General features: G+C 40.2%; 3 protein-coding genes across 7 annotated transcripts in view; 1 reads left to right on the forward strand and 2 right to left on the reverse strand.

Moving 5' to 3' along the window:
* Positions 1–3: 3 nt before the first annotated feature.
* LOC129759492 (guanosine-3',5'-bis(diphosphate) 3'-pyrophosphohydrolase MESH1) lies at positions 4–782 on the reverse strand (the record flags this gene model as incomplete). The annotated part of the gene is made up of 3 exons (XM_055756967.1): positions 483–782; positions 260–397; positions 4–192 (listed from the first exon to the last, which is right to left on the reverse strand). Coding segments are annotated over exons 2-3 (316 nt in total), but the record flags the coding sequence as incomplete, so codon positions are not given.
* A 936-nt stretch (positions 783–1,718) lies between these two features.
* Positions 1,719–15,566, forward strand: LOC129759490 (pyruvate kinase-like). Of its 3 annotated transcripts, XM_055756961.1 has the most exons (5): positions 9,224–9,362; positions 9,463–9,503; positions 11,667–13,047; positions 14,656–14,812; positions 14,949–15,566. In XM_055756961.1, the coding sequence occupies exons 2-5, from the start codon at positions 9,465–9,467 to the stop codon at positions 14,959–14,961; spliced, it is 1,590 nt and encodes a 529-aa protein (XP_055612936.1). In that variant the 5' UTR covers positions 9,224–9,362; positions 9,463–9,464; the 3' UTR covers positions 14,962–15,566. The 3 variants fall into 3 exon arrangements, with proteins under 3 accessions (XP_055612938.1, XP_055612937.1, XP_055612936.1); XM_055756963.1 differs by lacking the exons at positions 9,224–9,362; positions 9,463–9,503 and adding an exon at positions 1,719–1,942; XM_055756962.1 differs by lacking the exons at positions 9,224–9,362; positions 9,463–9,503 and adding an exon at positions 3,633–3,794.
* Positions 15,567–15,881: 315 nt separating this feature from the next.
* Positions 15,882–20,421, reverse strand: part of LOC129759491 (rootletin) — a 47,062-nt gene continuing 42,522 nt past the window's right edge. For all 3 annotated transcript variants that reach the window (XM_055756964.1, XM_055756965.1, XM_055756966.1), the window contains exons 10-13: positions 19,770–20,415; positions 18,558–19,713; positions 17,834–18,486; positions 15,882–17,680 (exon numbers count right to left, since the gene is read on the reverse strand). In XM_055756964.1, the coding sequence (XP_055612939.1) occupies positions 17,590–17,680; positions 17,834–18,486; positions 18,558–19,713; positions 19,770–20,415 (2,546 nt within the window). In that variant the 3' untranslated portion in view covers positions 15,882–17,589. The remainder of the gene's footprint in view (positions 17,681–17,833; positions 18,487–18,557; positions 19,714–19,769; positions 20,416–20,421) is intronic.

A 20,421-nucleotide genomic window follows, 5' to 3' on the forward strand; every position in this document is an offset into this window, starting at 1 on the left:
GTTTCCGCTCGGCTTTGGGCAACGATTTATCGTCGGTAACTTGCTCCACCAATTTGCGGACTTTCTCGCCAAATTTCTGCTCAATTTCATCGAAGCTAGTTTCCGTGTCCTCAACCGTGTCGTGCAGAATAGCTGCCTGCACTACCTCGAAATCCGTTACAGATCCTTCGGCCGTCAAAATGTGTGCAACTCCTTAAAAAAAAAGAATGTAATTAAAATTTACTCGGTTGATGAATGTTAAAAAAAAAACGGAAAGTACCTATAGGATGATTGATGTAAGGGGTTTTATCGGAATCTTTCCTTCGTTGGTTACGATGTTTCACAGCTGCGAAGTTAATACAATCGGTATAGATTCTCAAAACGGAGGCATCTTCAGAGTTAGACATTTTAAAAGCAACTGAAAGAAAAAAATCATTCATGAGTATGAATAAAATGATTTACTGTTAGGTTTGAAGATTTATCCTCATAATAATATTATGTACTTATGCATTATATTTTGTCCTTCAAAACTCCACCGCACTCGTGTGTAAATCATTTGGAACGTTACATGGCGTTATATTCTGATGTAATCTTCAAATTTTACGCTATCAACACTTTCTAAATTCATAACCGCAAACGCCGCAAACGAGCCCATATATGGTTCGGTTATTTTTTTTATTTATCTAACCTGCACTTTTCAACAAACAAATAACTCAAACTTTTGTATATTAAGCACAAACATGATCTGAGCGGATATACGGGCTAGGTAAACGTGTTCATACTGATTTTTTTAAGAGATTTTCATCCTCTGAGATGATTCATCCCTAAATGCTGTATTACCTCATGCAGTAGAAAAAACATTAAAAAAACAATAAATATAAAAGGTCTTAAAAGTTTGACATACCTTTGCTTACTTCGAATAACTTTATCAATATAAAACGTATAAAACAAGCTGAACTTCACAGACCGGTTTTTTAATACAATCACTAAACTGATGCCAAGGAAAATACCAATCGAAGATCATAATTCGAAATGAATCGAAACGATAACGCGTCTGTGTCTTTACTAGCGTTAGCCGCTACGTTCTCATACGCTCGCTTGTATCAAAATGAACACTTGCTCTCTCGAATTTGTATGTGTTCATTAAAGTTCAACTGATTTCATCAGAGAGCCGACAAAGGGGTAATTTTTCATTTCATGATTTTTTATTCTTAAAAATTATTTCAAATAAGTATTTGGAAATATTCTGTCAATCAAGAATTTTATTTTAAGAGTTTAACTTTTTGTCAAACAAACAATGTTGTAAATTTGTCACTTTATGGAACGGAGGATTTAAATTCCTTATTCAAAATTAAAGCCGAGGTCTCCAGGCCGTTTTTATCCCTAAAAATCTTCAGAGATTAATGTATTGGTCAGTGTTTGCATTTGCCTCGGTGTACTTTCCTCATAACAAATGGATTCCAATCTCAGTGACTTCAGGAATCAGTTGATATAGCTGAAGCAACCTAACCTTTGTTTTTCGAAGCAAGAGAATTTTTTTCTCAGTTTCAAAAACAAACTCCACCCCCTCACCCCACTTCGCCAAAGAACCAACCCAACACCCAACGTTATTCAGAAGTTTTATGGCTTGAAGAAGTAACTGATAACGTTGAGAGAGGCGAATAAGGAGATTTTTTCATTTTGATTTTCTCCTCTTACATCGTCTTCTGATAGAGCAAAACAAGAACAGCACTCTGGTAACGCTCGCAGTTCACTTTGATCGCTGGAATCGTTCACAACATTGTAATCGGTTCAATATTGTGGGCGAGTGAAGTTCAGGTTTCTTGCTGGATTAGAGGTCAAAAAGTGGAGATTAAAAAAAATTTCAGTTTTTCTAAAAGCAGTTAGTTTGAGATTCCAATCCCAAAACCCGCCCGCAGCCCATCAACAATCATATCAACTGTCATTTGTTTGAACAAATAACGTAAGTACCTGACACCCAAGTCTATTTTTAAACCATTTTTGTTTAGATAATACGGCCAAACGAACGCTGGCCGTGTGACATAACAGTAAAAGTTATGTCCCAGGATCCTTGCGAATGGAAATCGAAAGGTTCAACCTAACTCGGAACCGTCATAATCTGGTATAAATTTACTAACATATCTCATCGCCATCGGCGAAGGTGATGAAGTCGACCTTCGATGACCTCTAGAGCACGTTCCTGAGTTCTTTTCCAACAACCCTTTTTCGATGTCGGTGGCGTTACCAGACGTTAGAGCCGGAGCTGCTGGAAGGTGACACACCGCGGCAAGCACACACAAAATACGCCGGATGACGAGAGCAGGTCTCCGTCGTGCTTGTACCTATATATTTTCAAGCCGAATTAAATGAATGATTCTGAAAGTTGCAAAAACATAAACGGGCCAGAGGCCTACATTTGCAAAATGCCAAGCTGGCTGGGACTTGCGGTGTAGCTGGAGCTAGGGGTGGTTGGGGATTCCAGTTAGGTAGTAGGAGACCGGTCTTCTTTACTTGGTTACGCTGCTTGTGGTTGTGAGATTTGCTATATGGCGCAATTATCTTTCGCTCGATGAGTAGTAACGCATACTGAGATATGCCGAAAAACGTGACTTCAAGTTGATTCGTTTATCGTTAGAAAGGTGCAATAATGTACAGACATTGTGAAACGCCCTTTCGCTTTTACGCAAAATACATAAATCGGTACCCAATAGTGATTCTGTATTCTGTATACCGTAAGTTAATTGTATCTTTTCAAAGTAGATATCACAGAACAACAAAAGGGTCGTTTTGTATTATAAAAAATCCATAATGTTTTATTCGGAAATTTTCATCTTTTTGGGTGATTCACTCTTAAATTTTGTAGAACTATATTTGGAATACCACCGCAGTATATACGGAGGCTTCTGTTTATCTTGATTTGCAATTCATGAAACTCAGGGTCGCCTTTTTTTTAACACACTTTAGTAAAAAAGCAAAATTTAAACATCTACCGGTAGAATTGGTAGAATAAAATTGTCGACATTTCACCAAAGATATAAGCAAAAATGAATTGTAAACATTAAATATTTATGCAAAAACGTGCAATACCACAGTTTTGCCAACTGGGAAAAACTCCCATCTCGATATTGGTAAACAAAAAGAAATTTTTAATTCCTATAAAAAATAAACTAAAAAAGGAAAGTTTGGCATTACACTAAGGTTTTAAACACGGAACTCATACCGCGTCAAAGAAAAATCAAAACAGTAACATAAATATTTCTTCTGGGTTAGGGTCTAAATGACCCGAACTTTATCTTCAAAATGCGGAGCTCTACAATCCTTCACTTTAGATTTTGAAAAAGCAGAAAAATTTTAATTAGCCGGTTAGGATCATATAGAGCCAGATGCTTGAAGCCTCCAAAACTCAGCAAAACTGACCTCTCGATGGATGTGTCAGTATACTAACATACCGAAAAGAAAAATAAGGTGTATCGAGCAAATCATCTGCGCGCGTTACTTGCTCGACTCACGTGTTCCCGGTAGTTCCCAAGTAAACACACCACCTTTGCCGTTTCATCCAACACAGGCGGACGGCCCCAGAGTGTCGCGCATAGGTCCCGCAGGTCGAAAATTTACACAGTCGAGCAGTTGTATCGTGCAATCGGTCCGGTCAAGATCGCTGACGCACCGCTGCTTCGTTACTTAGTTGTCCGGTTGACTGTTCGGGAATAATCGTTTGTGAATTAATATTTATTTGTTGATCCAAACTGTCGGTTTTTACTTCTGAAGATTGGTTTGAAGTTTTGATTGCTACTTTCGACTAAACCATGGCTGAGGTTAGTAATGAGGATGAATCTTAATCTAATGGACTAAATGAAAAAGTGATCTCAATGGCCAGAGATAGCCGAAAATGTTCAAGTGCTTTTCCGTGGAAAATGCTCGGAAAAACTCCTCACACATACCACCATTGATGAGCACGCAGAAGGTTACGTGAATGTCAAAGAACAGTTTTTTTTATTGAGAAGCGCAAAAGCGTAACCTTGAAAATATCTCAATCCGTATCGAGATAAGTGATGTGTGATGAGCTCGTTCAAATCACATGGGGTACCCCTCTATCTATCTATTTATCTGAACCATAAGGGGAGCAAAACCATTTCTAGAGCCGAATTCGGCTTGGGGGTTTTTCGGGATTGATCATATTTTGTTCCCCCGGCATCGATAGACACTCCATTCTCCAACCAAATGAGCAATTGAAGCGTGTCTGTATCACCAACACCAGAATATCCAAAGCTGGAAACCAAAACTAAATCTCGTAGTATTAGAATGTGTCGATTTTGATATTTTAAAGGCTGCTTGGAAAAGTAAATTTCTTCGATAAAAATCTATCAGCAGCATTTTTTTGAAAATATGGACTTAACACATGAGGGACCGTAAAATAAACTAAGCCACATCCAAAATCTGTCCCATTCTGTTCCTCAAAACCCACTGGACCAAATTTTACAAATTTTGTATTTTTGAGTTACCGAAACTATTTTGTTAAATTTTGTAGAAGAGAGTTTCATTATTAAATTTATAACTTTTGAGTTATGCTTTTGAAAAAATGCCATTGGCGGGGAGCGAAAAATCGAGAATTCTTGTCTTTGGTCCACAGAGTGTTTACAAATTATTTAACCATCCGATCATTAGCTGTTTAATTCAAAAAGCTTTGTTTTGATGTTCTCATTTCTATAAAAAAAAAATTCTCGCCATTCGTGGGCAATTACACTTCATTGCATAGGATTTGTTAAATGGTTTCGCTTCAAGCCTTAATATTAATGAAAATATTTAACACTGCCTAATTTCGCTTCGGAGTTCTGGTATACAATAAAAATGCCGGCTACAGCTGATCTTAGATGGAGGAACTTCCTCCGTTTCAATTACCCCGAAAGCACGCTCGATCGAATAAACGCGTTTCGTCTCGCATCTCGCATTATCATATGGTTGAAATTCGAGTTTTTCGTTTCGCCCGTTCCTCTTCCTTTCTTGGTGGAGCTGGAGTTGGTGCAGGTTATTCCCTCAGGAAAGCAAGCCGACTAGCTTCTGTCTGAGGCAGCGAAAAAAACAGATATTCGCACATGGCGGAGACCACCGGCATGATGTAGGTTTCAAATTTTGTTGACGGTGGTATTCCAAATGCGCTTGTTTTGAAGTGCTGGCAAGTATTGGAGAGCGTTTTTTTTATGTAAAAAGGGTTATTGATCTTGGAATGATTAGTATTAAGAGTTTGAAGTCTTTTAATAGATACACATTTATTATAAGTAGTCAGTTTTTGATTGAGATTTCTTATTTGATTTTATAATTTGATCCAACATGTATACCTACACGTTGTTTTAAAAAAAAATGAATATCGTCGTACCAAAAGTCGATATACATAAGCCCTACATATTTTAAACACTCTCGAAAAAGGAAAAAAAAACACATAACCGTTTGTTGAGCACGGTTTATGTTTATTCTCTTTATTTATTTATTTAATCCTTGCAGATACTTATGAACATTTATGAAACTACAATTGGAAACATTAGGAGCCATGTCACTTTGATGCCACCATATTAGAATCAAATCGATGTCATTTTGGAGAGTACAACAGTCAACTGGTGAATCTAAAGTACGGAAAACTTTAAGATCGTCGACGTACAATAGCTTTTGCGATTTAATAATTGAAAATAAATCAATGATAAAAAGAATGAAAATCAAAGGTCCCAGATGACTACCTTGTGGACCTCCAGAAGTGATTCGAAAAGGTGTCGAGTTCACGTCGTACAGTCCGGTCTACGAGATAAGAGCTGATCCATTTACAAACCCAATCAGGTTTTCCTATCCGACGCATTTTTTTCTATGACAAATTTGTGCGGTGCTCTAACAAAAGCCTTGCTCAAGTCTACATAAACTGTATCGATTTCTTAGTATATTCGATTGTAAAAGGAAAGAAAGTTGATAAAGGCGCGAAGGATGTATATTAATAAGGATGCAGCTAAAATTAAATTGTTGAATTTCAAAAACTGACTTTCTACATTTTTATTATATTCGACTTCGGTTCCATTACGAAACCACGTGTGGACAATTAGAGAAAAATGCGTTTATTCTTACTGAAAGCTAACTTACAAGTGGAAATTTTATTTGTTTCCTTTGTCTAGCGAATCAAAGTCTATGCTAACTAAATATAATTCGCTGCCTCGGTAGCATCTCCCCTTTTAGCTAATAGCAGATGTAGTCATCTAGCTTCCTTAGAAGACGCACGGATCGCCGTTGACGTTGTTGTAATGGAGTTGAACACGAAGATGGACTAGGTTCCTGGAAGTCGCGCCGAAATGTTCCTTCAAGATCAGGATAACTGTCGTCTATTTGTGGGACCTCGTCGTGTTTAGGAAGATCGTCAGGAAAGGAAAATTCTTCATCTTCTGGTACGATGATGGCTGGTTGTTGAACGACTGTGGCAGACCCATTTGAGACATCCAACGGTACAGAAATCGTTGGTTGCTGAAGACTAAACTCTTCCATCAGGATGTTCACTTTCGTCGGCCAACTTGATGATCCAGGAGAACGTTGTATCTGACGTTTTCGATTCTTTGGAGAACCACACCTGACATCCACTTAATTGTCGTTTGTTGAATACACCTTGGCGTAAACAGGAGACCCAACTTCGCACCTTCGTTTGGGCTTGAGTTGCTGTCTGACACGTTGGTCGCAGAAAATCCAAAGTTGTACGCATGGAACGTTCTAGCATCATCTTTCGGGTGATTTCCCACCTAGCACGGCGAACGGTGTGTAGAACGATAGATGTGGAAGAGCGTTTGAAGTGCTGTCTGCAGTTGATGTCTCTCCTCCCCCGATGATTTTCTTCAAAGATCGTTTCAGAGTGTCCACAAACCTTTCCACTTGACCATTGCGGATGATACAGTATTGGCTACCGTTATCAGTCACGATAAGCGTTGTTATTCCGAAGCGGGCAAAACAGATTCCAACAAGCGATTGTAGTAGAGCTTGTTGGAGATCTCGTCTAAATAGTTTCCGGCCATTTTGTAAAAGAATCCACGACGACCAGATAGTAGAATTCTTCCACAGGACCGGAAAAATCTAGGGAAAGACGTTGCCACGGACAATCGGCTGACGACCACGGCTGTGGGCTTGCTTGAGGTGGTGATTTTGCTGCACTAACATCTTTTTCGGCACGAACCATTGCCATGTGCAGTGAGCTGCTTTGACCACAAGTCGGATGCTTCGATTCAGCCACGACCAATGACGTTCAGATCTTTGACTGAAGTGACATAGCATTGCTCCTTTCGAGTGACGTCGTTGATGATGACTGATGAAATGAACTCTCATAGCAATTCCAAGGGTCAACTAATTTTTCCAACTTTTTCAAGTGGAGATCGAAAACGAATGACCGATTGTGTGGAAAATAAACGATTGTAGAATTGCCTTGGTGATGGTTCTCATGACACGTCTACCAAAACCAGTCATGACTGATTTTTTTGTATTGGTCGCGAAAGCAGGCTTAGATGACTGATCACCATGTGGTGATATGTTCAACAGTCTACATGATTGAAAGGTGTATACGTGAATGATATCTGTATTTCGAATTTCCTTCAGAAACCAAGCAATCATTTCGTGTCTGTTTTCATCGCGATAGGTTTTTAAATTGGTGACAGACGAAAAATAAATCGACTCCTTGGTCGCAAAATTTAGTTCATGACTCTGACATAATCCCATCCCTGGTCTTGAGGACTTGAATACTCGTCGCCTGAAATATTATGTTCGAACTCGGTTCAAACCGCGTGTGGACAGTCAAAGAAAAATGCGTTTGTTCTTACTGAAGGCTAACCAACAAGTGAAAATTTTATTTGTAGCCCCTGGTAACTCAAAGTCTAGGCTATCTAGATATGATTCGCTGCCTTGGTAGCAGGTTTGTTGATTGACCCATAAAACCTGACCTGTCCAAAAAAATTTCAGCTCATTACTCATTACATATTTAGCTACTTTTGTGATTCCCAATATGCCATCATTAAGATCTTATTGGTGGCAGCCATCTGTAGTTAACCTTCGAAAATTCGTTGGCAGTTGATTGGGTCGGGTTGGTACCAAGTCATTGATGAAATAAAGAAAAATTAAAACTTACTTACCTGAGGCACTCCAGGGTGGTATCGAGTTACCATTGTACGATCGAATTTGGGTTGTCGTCGATCTTTTTCTTCAGTTTCACTAGCGGTTTACTTTGAACACCAAAGGTTAGGGGTGATGAAGAAATTCGTTAGGAGCAGGGAAACCTGCGAGAGCGCATGTGCATCGATTAATTCATACTCTCTAAGCATTCATCCGCTACGATCTAATTCATCCCGACCTTTCCCAACAGGAAAAATAACCGTTCCATATTGTTGTTAACCTGAAAGGATGAAATTGTGGACAAATCGAAATTTAATTGGAGAGCTTACCGGCGAACGAGCATGTGACAAAATTCAGAATTCAAACAAAATTATACTAGTATTGAGCGAGATTGAGGCGATACGATAGAAATCGCAAATTTTCTATTTTTATAAACCTTTTTAAACGACCAACGGACGGCTACTAGTGAAAATGAGATGAATTTTCCCATAGAATGTGTGGCGTTGCGGTGGAAGTTTTCCAATGAATAGCCCAGTACACTATCATTTGTTCCACTAGATAGTTAACTCATAAGATATTTATCCGAGGACAATAACATAGTAAACAAAGTTTTCGGGCCTTCGAATCACAGAAAAAACAGTGCCTTTCAAAGCTTGGATAACCCATCAAAGACTGATCAGTTAGGGCAGAGGAAACCATTTAAAGGGGAGGAAATTCGTTGGAAAATGTTTGATTAGGTGGAATCTATCAAAATAATCGGTAACATCCGGTGGAAAGAAAACAGTGCCTTTAGTACTACTTCCGTTTGAATTCACTTCCAAGCGATTCATTCGTGAACTCGAGTTTCGTGTTTTGTTATCCTTCCTTTCGGGTTACTAAGAATTGCATTTGACGGGATAAGCGCCGCGACGCACGTTTTGTGCGCCCGCCAGACTCTTGCACCCGCACACCAGCTGATGTCGTTGGTGGCATCCTGGACGGTGGTGGCGTCGTCGTCGTCGTCGTCGTCGTCGGCGTTGCCGTCGTTTCGTTCGTCGTCTGTGGGAGCGATGAAAATTTTATCGATTAATCAGAGACGGTTTCATTTAAGTTCTGTCCTGCACCGGTTTCGGTCCTCTATCGCTCGTTGTCGTGCGTCGACTTTGGCGTTGTGTAACAATAGTGCAGAAAGTGCTGCCACCGTTCCACCGTCGTCGTCGTCTTCGAAACGCTCCCAATTCGCCATTCCTGGAGGGCTTCTGCACCTAGGACGACGCATAACTAGTGTAAAGTTTGACCCCAGACTTCCATTGGGACTCTGGCCCCATCGACCAATTTCCTCCCCCCTTTGGTTCTTCCGACTGATTAGTACTTTTAACCGCACAGGGATGATGGTCTGGGTCTCAGACTATGACTTCGACCCTAAGGTAACGTCTACTCATCTCAACAACTCAACTCATCTCAATGTTCAAGCATCATCCGGAAAAGTCGAAATTGTCGGCCTTGTGTGTCCTGTGTCTGTAACACGTAACCGAGAAAGGAAGCATCGGTGACTAACTAAAAGAGTGTCGGTCAAGGACATCGCCCATCGATAGATTGCTGCCAATAGAGCCACGCCGACAAACCTTGCCTGAACGAGGAGATGATGGTCGTCACTCATTGAACTTTGTACATCTTGTGACCTAGCCCTCGAATGTCTGATCTACTAAATTGAACAAGGGTCACGGGGCTAGCCCTAATCGATCGATGTATTTTTATGTACCGAAATCAACCGCGAAGCGAAGATTGGTCATGGTGAGAGGGATAGGTCAGCTACAGACGGAGTGTGGGTGGGAGGATTATCGATTTTCCCCCAGACAGTATAGAGTGCAACGCCATAAGGAAAACGTCCGAAATGCCAAATCAACTCCCAGCAGAAGCTTACCCTTGGCCAAGGACACATTCGTTTGGCTGCTTGCTCAATTCATAAAACCTAAGAAAATAATAATAATGCAAGTTGTGGTGTATTTTTGCAAGTTTTCCCACCATTTTTCCCCAAAAGCTGTTGTCGCTGTTGTTGATTACCTCTGCGATGGGAGGAGTGGGAATGAAAATTGTCCGCCAACGTAAACGAACGGCCGGCAGCCATTAATATATCGGTGTTTGTTTTAGACGACACGCTGCGATTGTAAGGAACATATGCTGCTGTCTCTAAAAATAAGATTTGTTCGCGTTCGATTATGCACCTTTTTTCCGTTTCGATTGAAGAAATGAAATGTTTGCCATTTGAAGAACACAAGTTTTTGAAGCACCGTTCCGGAGAAATATTGGTTAGAACTTTGCTCCACAGACAGCTTCCGGAATGCACTACCGACCGTAGCGTGCCAAAAACAAACGTCGTAATACCGATTGAAGATTTTTGAAGAGTTAGCACAAACAACAGATCTATGCCCGATAAGCAGTTGAAATAGAAAACGAATCGTTAGGTTGAGTTAACCCTTAACGTTTAGCTGAAGTTGATGGTTCGAAAAATAGTGTTTGGAAAAGTAACCAAAATTCGATTTCTGTATTCAAAATAAGATTTCGAAGTACGACTTCAGAATCAAATATTCGTGTAATAAAAAAGTATGATTTTGATTCGAGAAGATGGTTTTTTGTTTAACCCTCTACTTTAAGCCCGTATATGTCTTCGAAGTTTTTTCACATTTTAAGCATTATTGAAGAGAATTTAAACTTTAATGCATCAAAAGTTTTAATACCAATTAATAAAACCTAAAACATTTCATTTCTTACACTATTTATTGCTTAGTTAGAGGTCAATAAAGTTATCGCCGTTGACGATTTTTTTTCAACAGATTCCATAATCCATACAGTAGAGGGTTGGACAAATAAAAATCGAAAAACTTGTTGTGTTCTATCTAGCAGCTAATTTTCGCTGTGTTGCTCGACTTAACTAACCTAGTGGGCCTCTAGTTTAAAAAAGAAAATTTTGATTTAAATTTCAAAACATTACAATAAAAATACAAAAATCACTGCAACTTTAACTGAATTTCAGAAATTAGAATCGTCTAATCTTACGTCATTTTCTAGTGGTAGTTTTTATCACCTAATATATGAACGATTTTCATAACAAATTTAAAACAATTCCGTTGTAAATACGCTACACAGTTCCCTAGAAGGGGTAAACTATCGCCCGCTAATCAGCCGATTATTATTGCGATGATGAAAGTAGTGCCCAGTTACGTCACACGTGACAAATGCAAACTAAAGTTGATAAGAAAGGTGCTCATCAGTAAACACTTTTTCTGCTATCTGCTGGCTGGCGTAGCACAATAACTGCTCCACCATACCGGGACCAGGGTGCCCTTGAGCTGACCTTAGCTATCAGCAGTTGTAGTTAGTAGGTAATTAACACCTGTCAAGTTCTTTAGCGAGGTTAGTACTAATTGACCGTCATCGATATAGACCTGGATTTCGGTGCATATTTCTTCCCACAGGTACCCATCAACACAGGTTGGCGAAGGTATCGATTTATCAATAAACTACTTTATGACAAAAAAAAATTGAACCCCTAGCAACAATTCACTTAACGCGTTCCTTTCACTTTCCAGGGTCGCAAAATGAATCCGGAATCGGTGTCGCATTTAGAGCACATCTGCTCCCTGGACATTGACTCGAAGGCTGCCTTCGTGCGACTGTCCGGCATCATCTGTACCATCGGGCCGGCTTCGGTCGCTCCCGAAACGCTGGAGCAAATGATGGCCACCGGTATGAACATTGCTCGGTTGAATTTCTCGCACGGATCCCACGAGTACCATGCCAACACGATCAAAAACATCCGTGAAGCGGTAGACAACTACTCAAAGAAGTTGGGCAAACCGTTCCCGCTGGCCATCGCCCTGGATACCAAGGGTCCCGAGATCCGTACCGGTTTGATCGAGGGCAGCGGAACTGGTGAAGTTGAGCTGAAGAAGGGTGAGAAAATCCAATTGACCACAGACAAGGAGCATCTGGAGAAGGGCAACAAGGATAAGATCTACGTAGACTACGTCAACATTGTCAAGGTGGTCAAACCCGGTGATCGAGTATTCGTTGACGACGGTCTTATCTCTCTAGTGGTGGACAGTATTAGCGGCGATACCTTGACCTGTACCGTTGAAAATGGCGGTGCTTTGGGATCCCGCAAGGGTGTCAATCTTCCCGGAGTTCCGGTCGATTTGCCAGCCGTCTCGGAAAAGGACAAGTCCGACCTGCAGTTCGGTGTCGAACAGGGTGTTGATGTCATCTTCGCTTCGTTCATCCGTAATGCAGCTGCCCTGAAGGAAATCCGAACAATCCTCGGAGAAAAGGGAAAGAACATCAAAGTCATCTCGAAAATCGAAAACCAACAGGGTATGCAGAACCTGGACTCGATCATCGCTGCTTCGGATGGTATCATGGTTGCTCGTGGTGATCTGGGTATCGAAATCCCGGCTGAGAAAGTCTTCCTGGCCCAGAAGTCGATGATTGCACGATGCAACCGTGCAGGAAAGCCGGTCATTTGCGCCACACAGATGTTGGAATCTATGATCAAGAAGCCGCGTCCGACTCGCGCTGAAATCTCAGACGTTGCCAATGCCATTATCGATGGTGCCGACTGTGTGATGTTGTCGGGAGAAACGGCCAAGGGCGAGTACCCGTTGGAGTGCGTTCTGACCATGGCCAAGACCTGCAAGGAAGCCGAAGCTGCTCTGTGGCACCGCAATCTGTTCAACGATCTTGTCGATTCCACCCCCACCCCACTGGACACGGCCAGCTCGATTGCCATTGCGGCCTCCGAGGCGTCGACCAAGAGCCGTGCAGCGGCCATCATTGTCATCACTACCTCTGGACGGTCGGCTCACTTGATCTCCAAATATAGGCCCCGATGCCCGATCATTGCCGTTACCCGATTCCCACAAACTGCCCGCCAGTGTCATCTTCACCGGGGCATCCTTCCGGTGATCTATGAGCGTAAGTATTTCATTACCCTAAACCAGTGGTTTTCAAATTGGTCCCTACCGCTCTCTAGGAGGCGGTGAGCACAACTTTGAAATTTGGGGGGCGTTGGAAGCGTGTGGGGTCATTTTCAAATTCACATTTTCACAAATAACGGAACATCTTAGAAATGAAATGACAACGAGTTCAATGCAAATTTTAGCAAAGTTAGGGACAATATATGTAAACTTACAGAGTTGATAGGCAAGTTTTTGCTTCTGTAGGTCACAACACAGACAGATTTTTTTTTTAAATTGTGACAGATTTCGCATACCATCAGCTGTATATTAAATTTGGGTCTCACTTTTCATATAATCATGCCAAGTGTAGGTTTAACTGAAACCTTAATAATGCCTCGTTTAACCAACGTTTTTAAACGAATTTCGAGGGCATAATGACGCCACTTTTTAGTGTTCAATAGAACGAAAATTTGGTATCGTTGTGCCCTCAAAACTCCTATGAAAAGGATGACTAAACGAGGTATCAAAAAACGTGCAGTATTATCAAAATCTTTAGATTGATTTTAATTGTCAATTTCTTATCGATTCGATGATACCTTAACACAATTAACACACAGTTTGTTCCCAGTTAAGTTTAAATTTCAACACTTAAAAAAATGATTTCCTGTATTCAAAATAATGATACCTGTATGATGCCTAGTTTTGCAATCACTGGAAAATTAACACTCAAAATGCGCGAATTATGACAGCAACGAACAAATTTGTTCTTTGTGTTCAGTTTGATTTAATTTTCAACACCTCAATAAATCTGATTTTTCATAACAGAAAATTGTATACCAAATCATGCTATTATTATAATCTCACTTTTCTGCTCTATCGTAATAAATGAAACCTAAATGATGCCTTGTTTTGTAATATTGATACTTCAATAAAACCTAATTTTGCCATCGGGAAGGATGCGATATTAAATTATGCTATGATTTTGACCTTAATAGCTTATTTTGGTTACTGTTTTACTGTCAATTCAGGTATCGAAGTTGCTCGAAAAGTTTATTTTAGGTTGTACTAAAAAGCGAAAATTTAGAATGGCAATGCCTGAAAATATTTAAAATGTATTGTCTTAAAAATTGCCAAAAAAAATCTATCGAATAAAATCTGTATTAAAAAGCGTCCCAGAAGAATGCTAACAAGCCAAAAGAACTTTTATATCTACTTCTGATTTGTTGACTTTTAATTCAATCGATTAAAAATAGATGAAACTCGGCAATTTTTACATGATTAAACAACAAAAGTTAATCGATTTTCAGTGTTCAAATTTAATCTACAATTATCATAAATGAAAGTTTGAAATTTATTTGTTCAAGAAGTAATATTACCTATGTATAAAATTTCAAAAGCTAATGGTTTTGCAACGATGCCTATTAGAATTGTTTGTAAAGATTATCCAAAATTTGATCAGGGGGGCGTTGAGGTCGAATATTTAGCGAAAGGGGGCGGTGAAGGAAAAAAGTTTGGAAACCACTGCTCTAAACCCTTATTCTTGGCCGAGCCTAGATCTTAGATGTGGGTTACATACAGAAGGACTGACAAAATATTAATTTGGTTTTCTCGTTTTGCGTTCCAGAACCTGCTTTGGACGACTGGCTGAAGGACGTCGATGTGCGCGTACAGTACGGTATCGAGTTTGGCAAGGAACGTGGCTTCCTGAAGCCCGGCAATCCGGTTGTAGTCGTCACCGGCTGGAAGCAAGGCTCCGGCTTTACCAACACCATTCGCGTTGTGTACGTACCAGAGGGCAAGCTGTTGTTGTTTTAAAATTTGCTTTCAGTGAAAATTGTTTATGGTAAATTTGGGATTACATCTAACATGTACTTTTCTTTTCGTTTCTTTTCTCTGTTTCAACCATCCTTTCAACAGCAATGTCGAATAGATCGATACAGTTGGGCAGCTCACCTAAAATTTGCACTTCACCTACAATACTAGAGAATTGTTACAAATCTACGTGCTAGATCGTACGCCATCAGTCTGCGACAGGGTCGGACAACACAACACTACTATATGAAACCTTATAACCACATCGAGAGAAGAGTACTAACATCCGTACCTATACGTGTTTAGAAACTAAACTTTGCAACTATAGGTGCGTGGCTTTTGTAAAAAGTCCCACACACTTATCAAACTGCGTTTTATACTCTAAGTTAGTCCCCGGGAGATTTCGAAAATCATCCGTTAACAAAAATTTCCAAAACACCCAGAATGTGAAACGAGGGTTTTTTTATTCTAGTTTATTGCCTATTTAAAAACCACATTAGTCCAATGCAAGTGAAAGTCAAAATTATTTATTCCCCCATTTTTTCGTAAGTGCACCGCAGAAATTAAAACCCAATAATTATGTTAGCGTACTAAGCATTAGGGAAGCAAAACCAAATGATCGGAGTTTCGCGGAAAAAGTTTATGCATGTTCTGAAAAAAAGTTAAAATAACAACAAAATTACCTATCTCATGTTAATGGATATCAATAAAAAGCTACGACAAGCTGAATACGTTTCAATTTGAAAAGTACGAAAGAAACCCTTGAAAAAAAAATATTTACCTGGTTCAGAACCAATTGCTATTTAATGCTAGAAATGGTAAAAGAGAAACATGTTTCGGTCATCAAATCGATTGACGTTGCTGTGTTTTGACGAGGAGATATCCATAACATTGTTAGAGATGTTACCCTATAACGAACCTATAACTTCCAAATCTAACAGAGCTTGTTAAAGTGGGAATTTAGTGTAAGATGCATATTGACAGAAGAATGTTAAACTCAAGCAGGTGATATATCACAAACCAATCATAAAACCATAATCTTCGGAATACAGCTTAATTTATTTCACGATTGCAGTTTGGTAGTGAGAAGTCTCATTCGCAAATAAAGATATTTCGGTTAGGTTTCAATTTCCAGATCAGCTTAAGTTGGAAAATTAAGCTAAACAGGCACTGTAGAAACAAAAAACCCTACCTCACCCTACCAAATGTTAAATATTCAAAATATTCGCAGTTATTCGTAACTTTTTTCAAACAAAACCCGTAATTCACGTTTCTACATAGACTTTAAGCTTAATGACTATCTTTCGTGATGCTACTCGTTACAAAAAGCATTAGTTGAAATTTTTGGTTATAGTAGGACTCCGGTCAATCCCAATTGATTTATTCTTCGCAAAGAATAGACGGAGTCACTCTGATTTTTTCCTAATATTATCCGAATAACTCTCTCGTATGTTGCAGTTATTCGGGTTGAATCTACTAATTGAGTAATTTCGAGAATAAAGTGTCGTTTCGGTGAATGAATGAATATTTTAGTTTATGGGGTGCGAGCAGTTTCTGATGGATGATTTTGGATTGCTTCTATTTATTCTACACGTCTTCCTTTGGACTGGGCCAAAGGAGGGCTAGGAGTGATCTAAAAATGTTTTGTGCGCGCTTTGATTGTATTCGATGATTGCTGATTGTTGGTAGGTAAGCGTTTAGTTGCAGATTTTGTTTAAGTATATTAGTTGTGTTCGTTGTCGGTATAAATTTTTATTTTAAAATCGATGTTTGAGTAAATTTATTTCATCAATCAACAAATAAGTTTGTTTTGATGAACAAACTTTTGGTTTTATGTTTGATTAGGTATTTCGAGTTAATTTTTTTTTGGGTTATCGTTATCCCTACGGTTTCAATTTTTCGAGTAAGCTCTACACTAGATGATATTCCAAACTCGTCGGAAATCTTGAGAACTTTCTGAATTAATGAAATTTTTCTCATGTTCCGGAGTCTAATAGAATGAATCTAAGATTTTCAACAAAAAATTAGTACAAAACTTTCGGCGTCAAACAATTGAGGCGCTTAGGATCAGAGAAGTGTAAATGCCCAAATGATAGTATCGTGAAAACGCGCTTTTAAGTTGCTCGATTTTTCATATATTTTTTTCAATTCGAGCAGTTTTAATTCAAACGAAAACGTGTTTAAACAATTATTTAAAAAATTAGATTAACACCAGATTTTGATTGAGATATGAAGAATCGTACTTATTGCTAAATTGACGTACATCCAAATTTGATTTTAACGGTTGTTATTATGAACAAGCATTCCAATGTTTTTTGCTAAGAGACTAGATTTCGTTCGATGTGTAAGGATTAAATCTCGTTTTTCATGGATTATAAAGTAAAAAATAGATATCAAATACTACCATTGCCTTTAAAAGGATATGAACCCGGTAAAATGATTACACCTGTTATAATACACGGTATACGAACACATATGTAAGCATTTTTAAAACCATCGAAAAAATGTAGGTACATAAAGAAAAAAACTACCTACTAACATTTTTTTCTCAATTAAACTGGTTTCTTTAAATTGATCAGCATGTAGGTAAAAGTTTTTGCTTTCTCATGTCGGTACCCTTTTTTCGGCAGTGAATTATTTCGAATAAGTTTGCTATTGTTCCCACATTTTTTAGATACGCTTGGAAATAATATTCAAGTTCCAATAGTTTAAATCACGAAATCTTACCATTATCCGATTTAGGCACTTAACGATACGTCGTTGGGCTCAAACTCCGGTCACAATCACGTCTCGAGTTCGTCGTTGGAGGCAAGCTCAAAGATACTGCACTGTCCAATCTGAAATAGGAAAAAATATAAGCTTATTTCTAACTAGGAACATATCAAGAATCAGGATAACCAAAAACACGTAATTGTTTTAAAAAAAAATCAATTCCACTTCTCAAAAACATCATTAAGTTTTAAAACTTGTAAAATATAACAAAAACTAACCTTCGCGATTCACTTTCCAAGAGCGTTGAATCGAGCGGATCTTGAGCCACGTTCCGCAGCGAGTCGCCCAACGTTTGCCGGAGTTGTTGCATTTCTCGTCCCGCTCGGGAGCTTCGTAAAATATACATCTGTCTTCGTTTGGCTTCCTGGGCCAGTTGCTCCCGGAGCATAGAAATTTGGTTCTCCAGGCGCAGAACATGCTGCCGGTGTGATTGCTCCCGAGCGTCAAGCAATCGTTCTGCCTGCAATTGAGCGCTGCGATACCTCTCGACATCTACCGATGAACCACCACCCATCGATTTGGCTGGCGATTCTAGCATTTTAGTTTTTGCTCGGGCCAATTCGGCTTCTTTTTCGGCAAGGAGGGTTTCCAAGCGACGAACCTTGATGCGCAACTCTCGGCTTTCCTGTTCGATTTGAGCGTGATCCAGCCCACAGCTCGATTTATTACTTTTAAGAGTATTGGAAATACCAGCGCCATAGTTGCCACTGGTATCCAATCGGTTTGAGTCCATTTCACCCGTAACGTCTCCAGCATACCGCTCCTTTTCAGATCTATCGAATGGAACCTGGCTGGAAAATTTGCTACTGCCCCTCTCTAAACCGCGTTTTTCATTCTCCATGTGGCGAACCTTTTCGTTGAGAGCTTCGACCTGTACATTAATTTAAAAGATTATTGAAAGCGTAAATCTTTGGAATTTAATATAATATGTAAATTCAGTACCTTATTTCTCAACTCGTTGCGATCTCGTTGTGAGTTGACCAACTGACGGGCGAGATCCTGATCGCCCCCGGTTCCACCTCCAAACTGCTCGGCATTTTCCTGATTCCACTTGGCCAAGCGTAGCTGGGACTCGAGAGCCGACTTTTGCACCTCACATTCAGCGATCTGCTCCTGTAGGCGCTGCGTTTGATCCTGTGCTGCCTGTTGGTTGCGTCTTAGCTCGTTCATTGTATGCTGAGCAGCATCTAGTCGTTCAGAAAGTACTCTGCGTTCATTTTCGCTGGTAGTCAACGACTTTTGGACCTGTTTCAGTTTGTCCTGACCCAGGGCAAATGTGTGCGCCTGGTCAGCGTTGTGTCGTTGCAGACCAGCAATCTCGCCTCGTAGTTCCGTTTCGGTAATTGCTGCTGCCTGCAATCGTTCCTTCAACTGATCAACAGTGCTCTTTAGGGCCGAGCAACGATCTTCAAGTTGCGTAATCGATCGTTGATTATTTTCCAATCGTTCCTTGAGATTACGTATGGTGCAATCTTTTTCTTGCATTGCCATTTGTAGACGTTGAATATCTCCTTCCAATGCGACACGCTGTAAATCAAGTTTCGATGCTCTCCCCTCAGTTCTTGTCAACTCATCCTGTAAGTGGCGTTTGTCAGACTCCAATCTACACACCGCCTGTCTGCATTTTTCCAACCGCTCTTCGAGTTGACCCTTTTCTTCAGTAGTTGTTCCCAAAGATTGCTCCAGATGGTTCGCCTTCTCCCTTGTGATGTTCAGCTCGTCAGTTTTTTGCTTCAAGTTCTCCTCTGTCGACTGTAATGCGCTAGTCTTTTGTGCCAATTTTGCTTCCAAATTGGTTTTGTCCTCATGGATCGCACGATTGTGCTGTTGCATCTTGCAGATTTTCGCTTCCAGGCGCATCTGGTTGTCACCACCTTCATGGAGTTGCTTTTTGGCTGAGCACAGTTGCATCTTAAAATCGTCGCGTTCACGCTCAATCTGAGCTACCTGTTGCATAAGAAGACGCACTCCCTTTCGGACCATTTCCGGATCTACATCGATGATCGCGTTGTCCCCAGATAGGCTACGCGTCTCATGATGATGATGGTGGTGATGATGGAAGTCGTCTCTCTCGCTGCGTCCCCTTGCAGGACTGTATCTGAGAAATATAATAAAACGTCAAATAGAATCGCAAGATGAAAATCGTCAATTTACCTTCTCGATGGACTCAGCAACCTGTAAGGCAAACTGACCGAGCCATCCATCTGAATTCCGGCGATTCGGCGCAAAGTGTGCCCTATCGAACTCAATTTATTTTCTGTTTCCTTCTTCATGCTCTCTAGATGTACCAGTTGTTCGTCTAAAGCACGTACTCGACCTTCGGAACCGCCCAGTCGTGCTTTGAGTTCCTGAATTTGTTGCGTTGCATCTGCAAGGCATACTTCCAAATTATGTTTCTGATCTTCGAGTCGTTTCTCGCGTCCTCGCCCATCTTCCATGCGAGCGCACAGCTCCTGCTCACGCTGATGGAACCGATGTTCATCCTGATTAGCCTTGCAGCGGGCGCGACCCAGTTCTTGTCGGGTGGCACACAACGTTCCCTCCAGATCAGACATCTGTTTCTTGATCTGATGTAGTTCCTGTAGGATGCGTTCCTTTTCCTCAGATTCGTTGGTGAGTCTGGCCTGCAGTTCTTTCTCTGCTGCGTCGTTTTGAGTTGATTGCGACTGTAACTGTTGCATGCTGGTTTGGGCAGTCGATAGCTCCGAATTCAATTTGGTTACGTTATTTTCGGTTTCCTTTAGAATGGTTTGCAAGCGAACCTTCTCCTGTTCCAATAGGTTGCGTGATTCTTCAAGACCTGTTA

This window comes from Uranotaenia lowii, unplaced genomic scaffold, assembly GCF_029784155.1.
Source record: "Uranotaenia lowii strain MFRU-FL unplaced genomic scaffold, ASM2978415v1 HiC_scaffold_167, whole genome shotgun sequence".
In the NCBI taxonomy this organism is placed as follows: Eukaryota; Metazoa; Arthropoda; class Insecta; order Diptera; family Culicidae; genus Uranotaenia; species Uranotaenia lowii.

Excerpts from the sequence above, each read along its gene's own strand:
- LOC129759490 (XM_055756961.1), top strand. The coding sequence starts at position 9,465 with ATGATGGTCTGGGTCTCAGACTATGACTTCGACCCTAAG. Across the intron at positions 9,504-11,666 it reads ACTATGACTTCGACCCTAAG|GGTCGCAAAATGAATCCGGA; the intron begins GTAACGTCTACT and ends TTCACTTTCCAG. Across the intron at positions 13,048-14,655 it reads CCTTCCGGTGATCTATGAGC|AACCTGCTTTGGACGACTGG; the intron begins GTAAGTATTTCA and ends TTTGCGTTCCAG.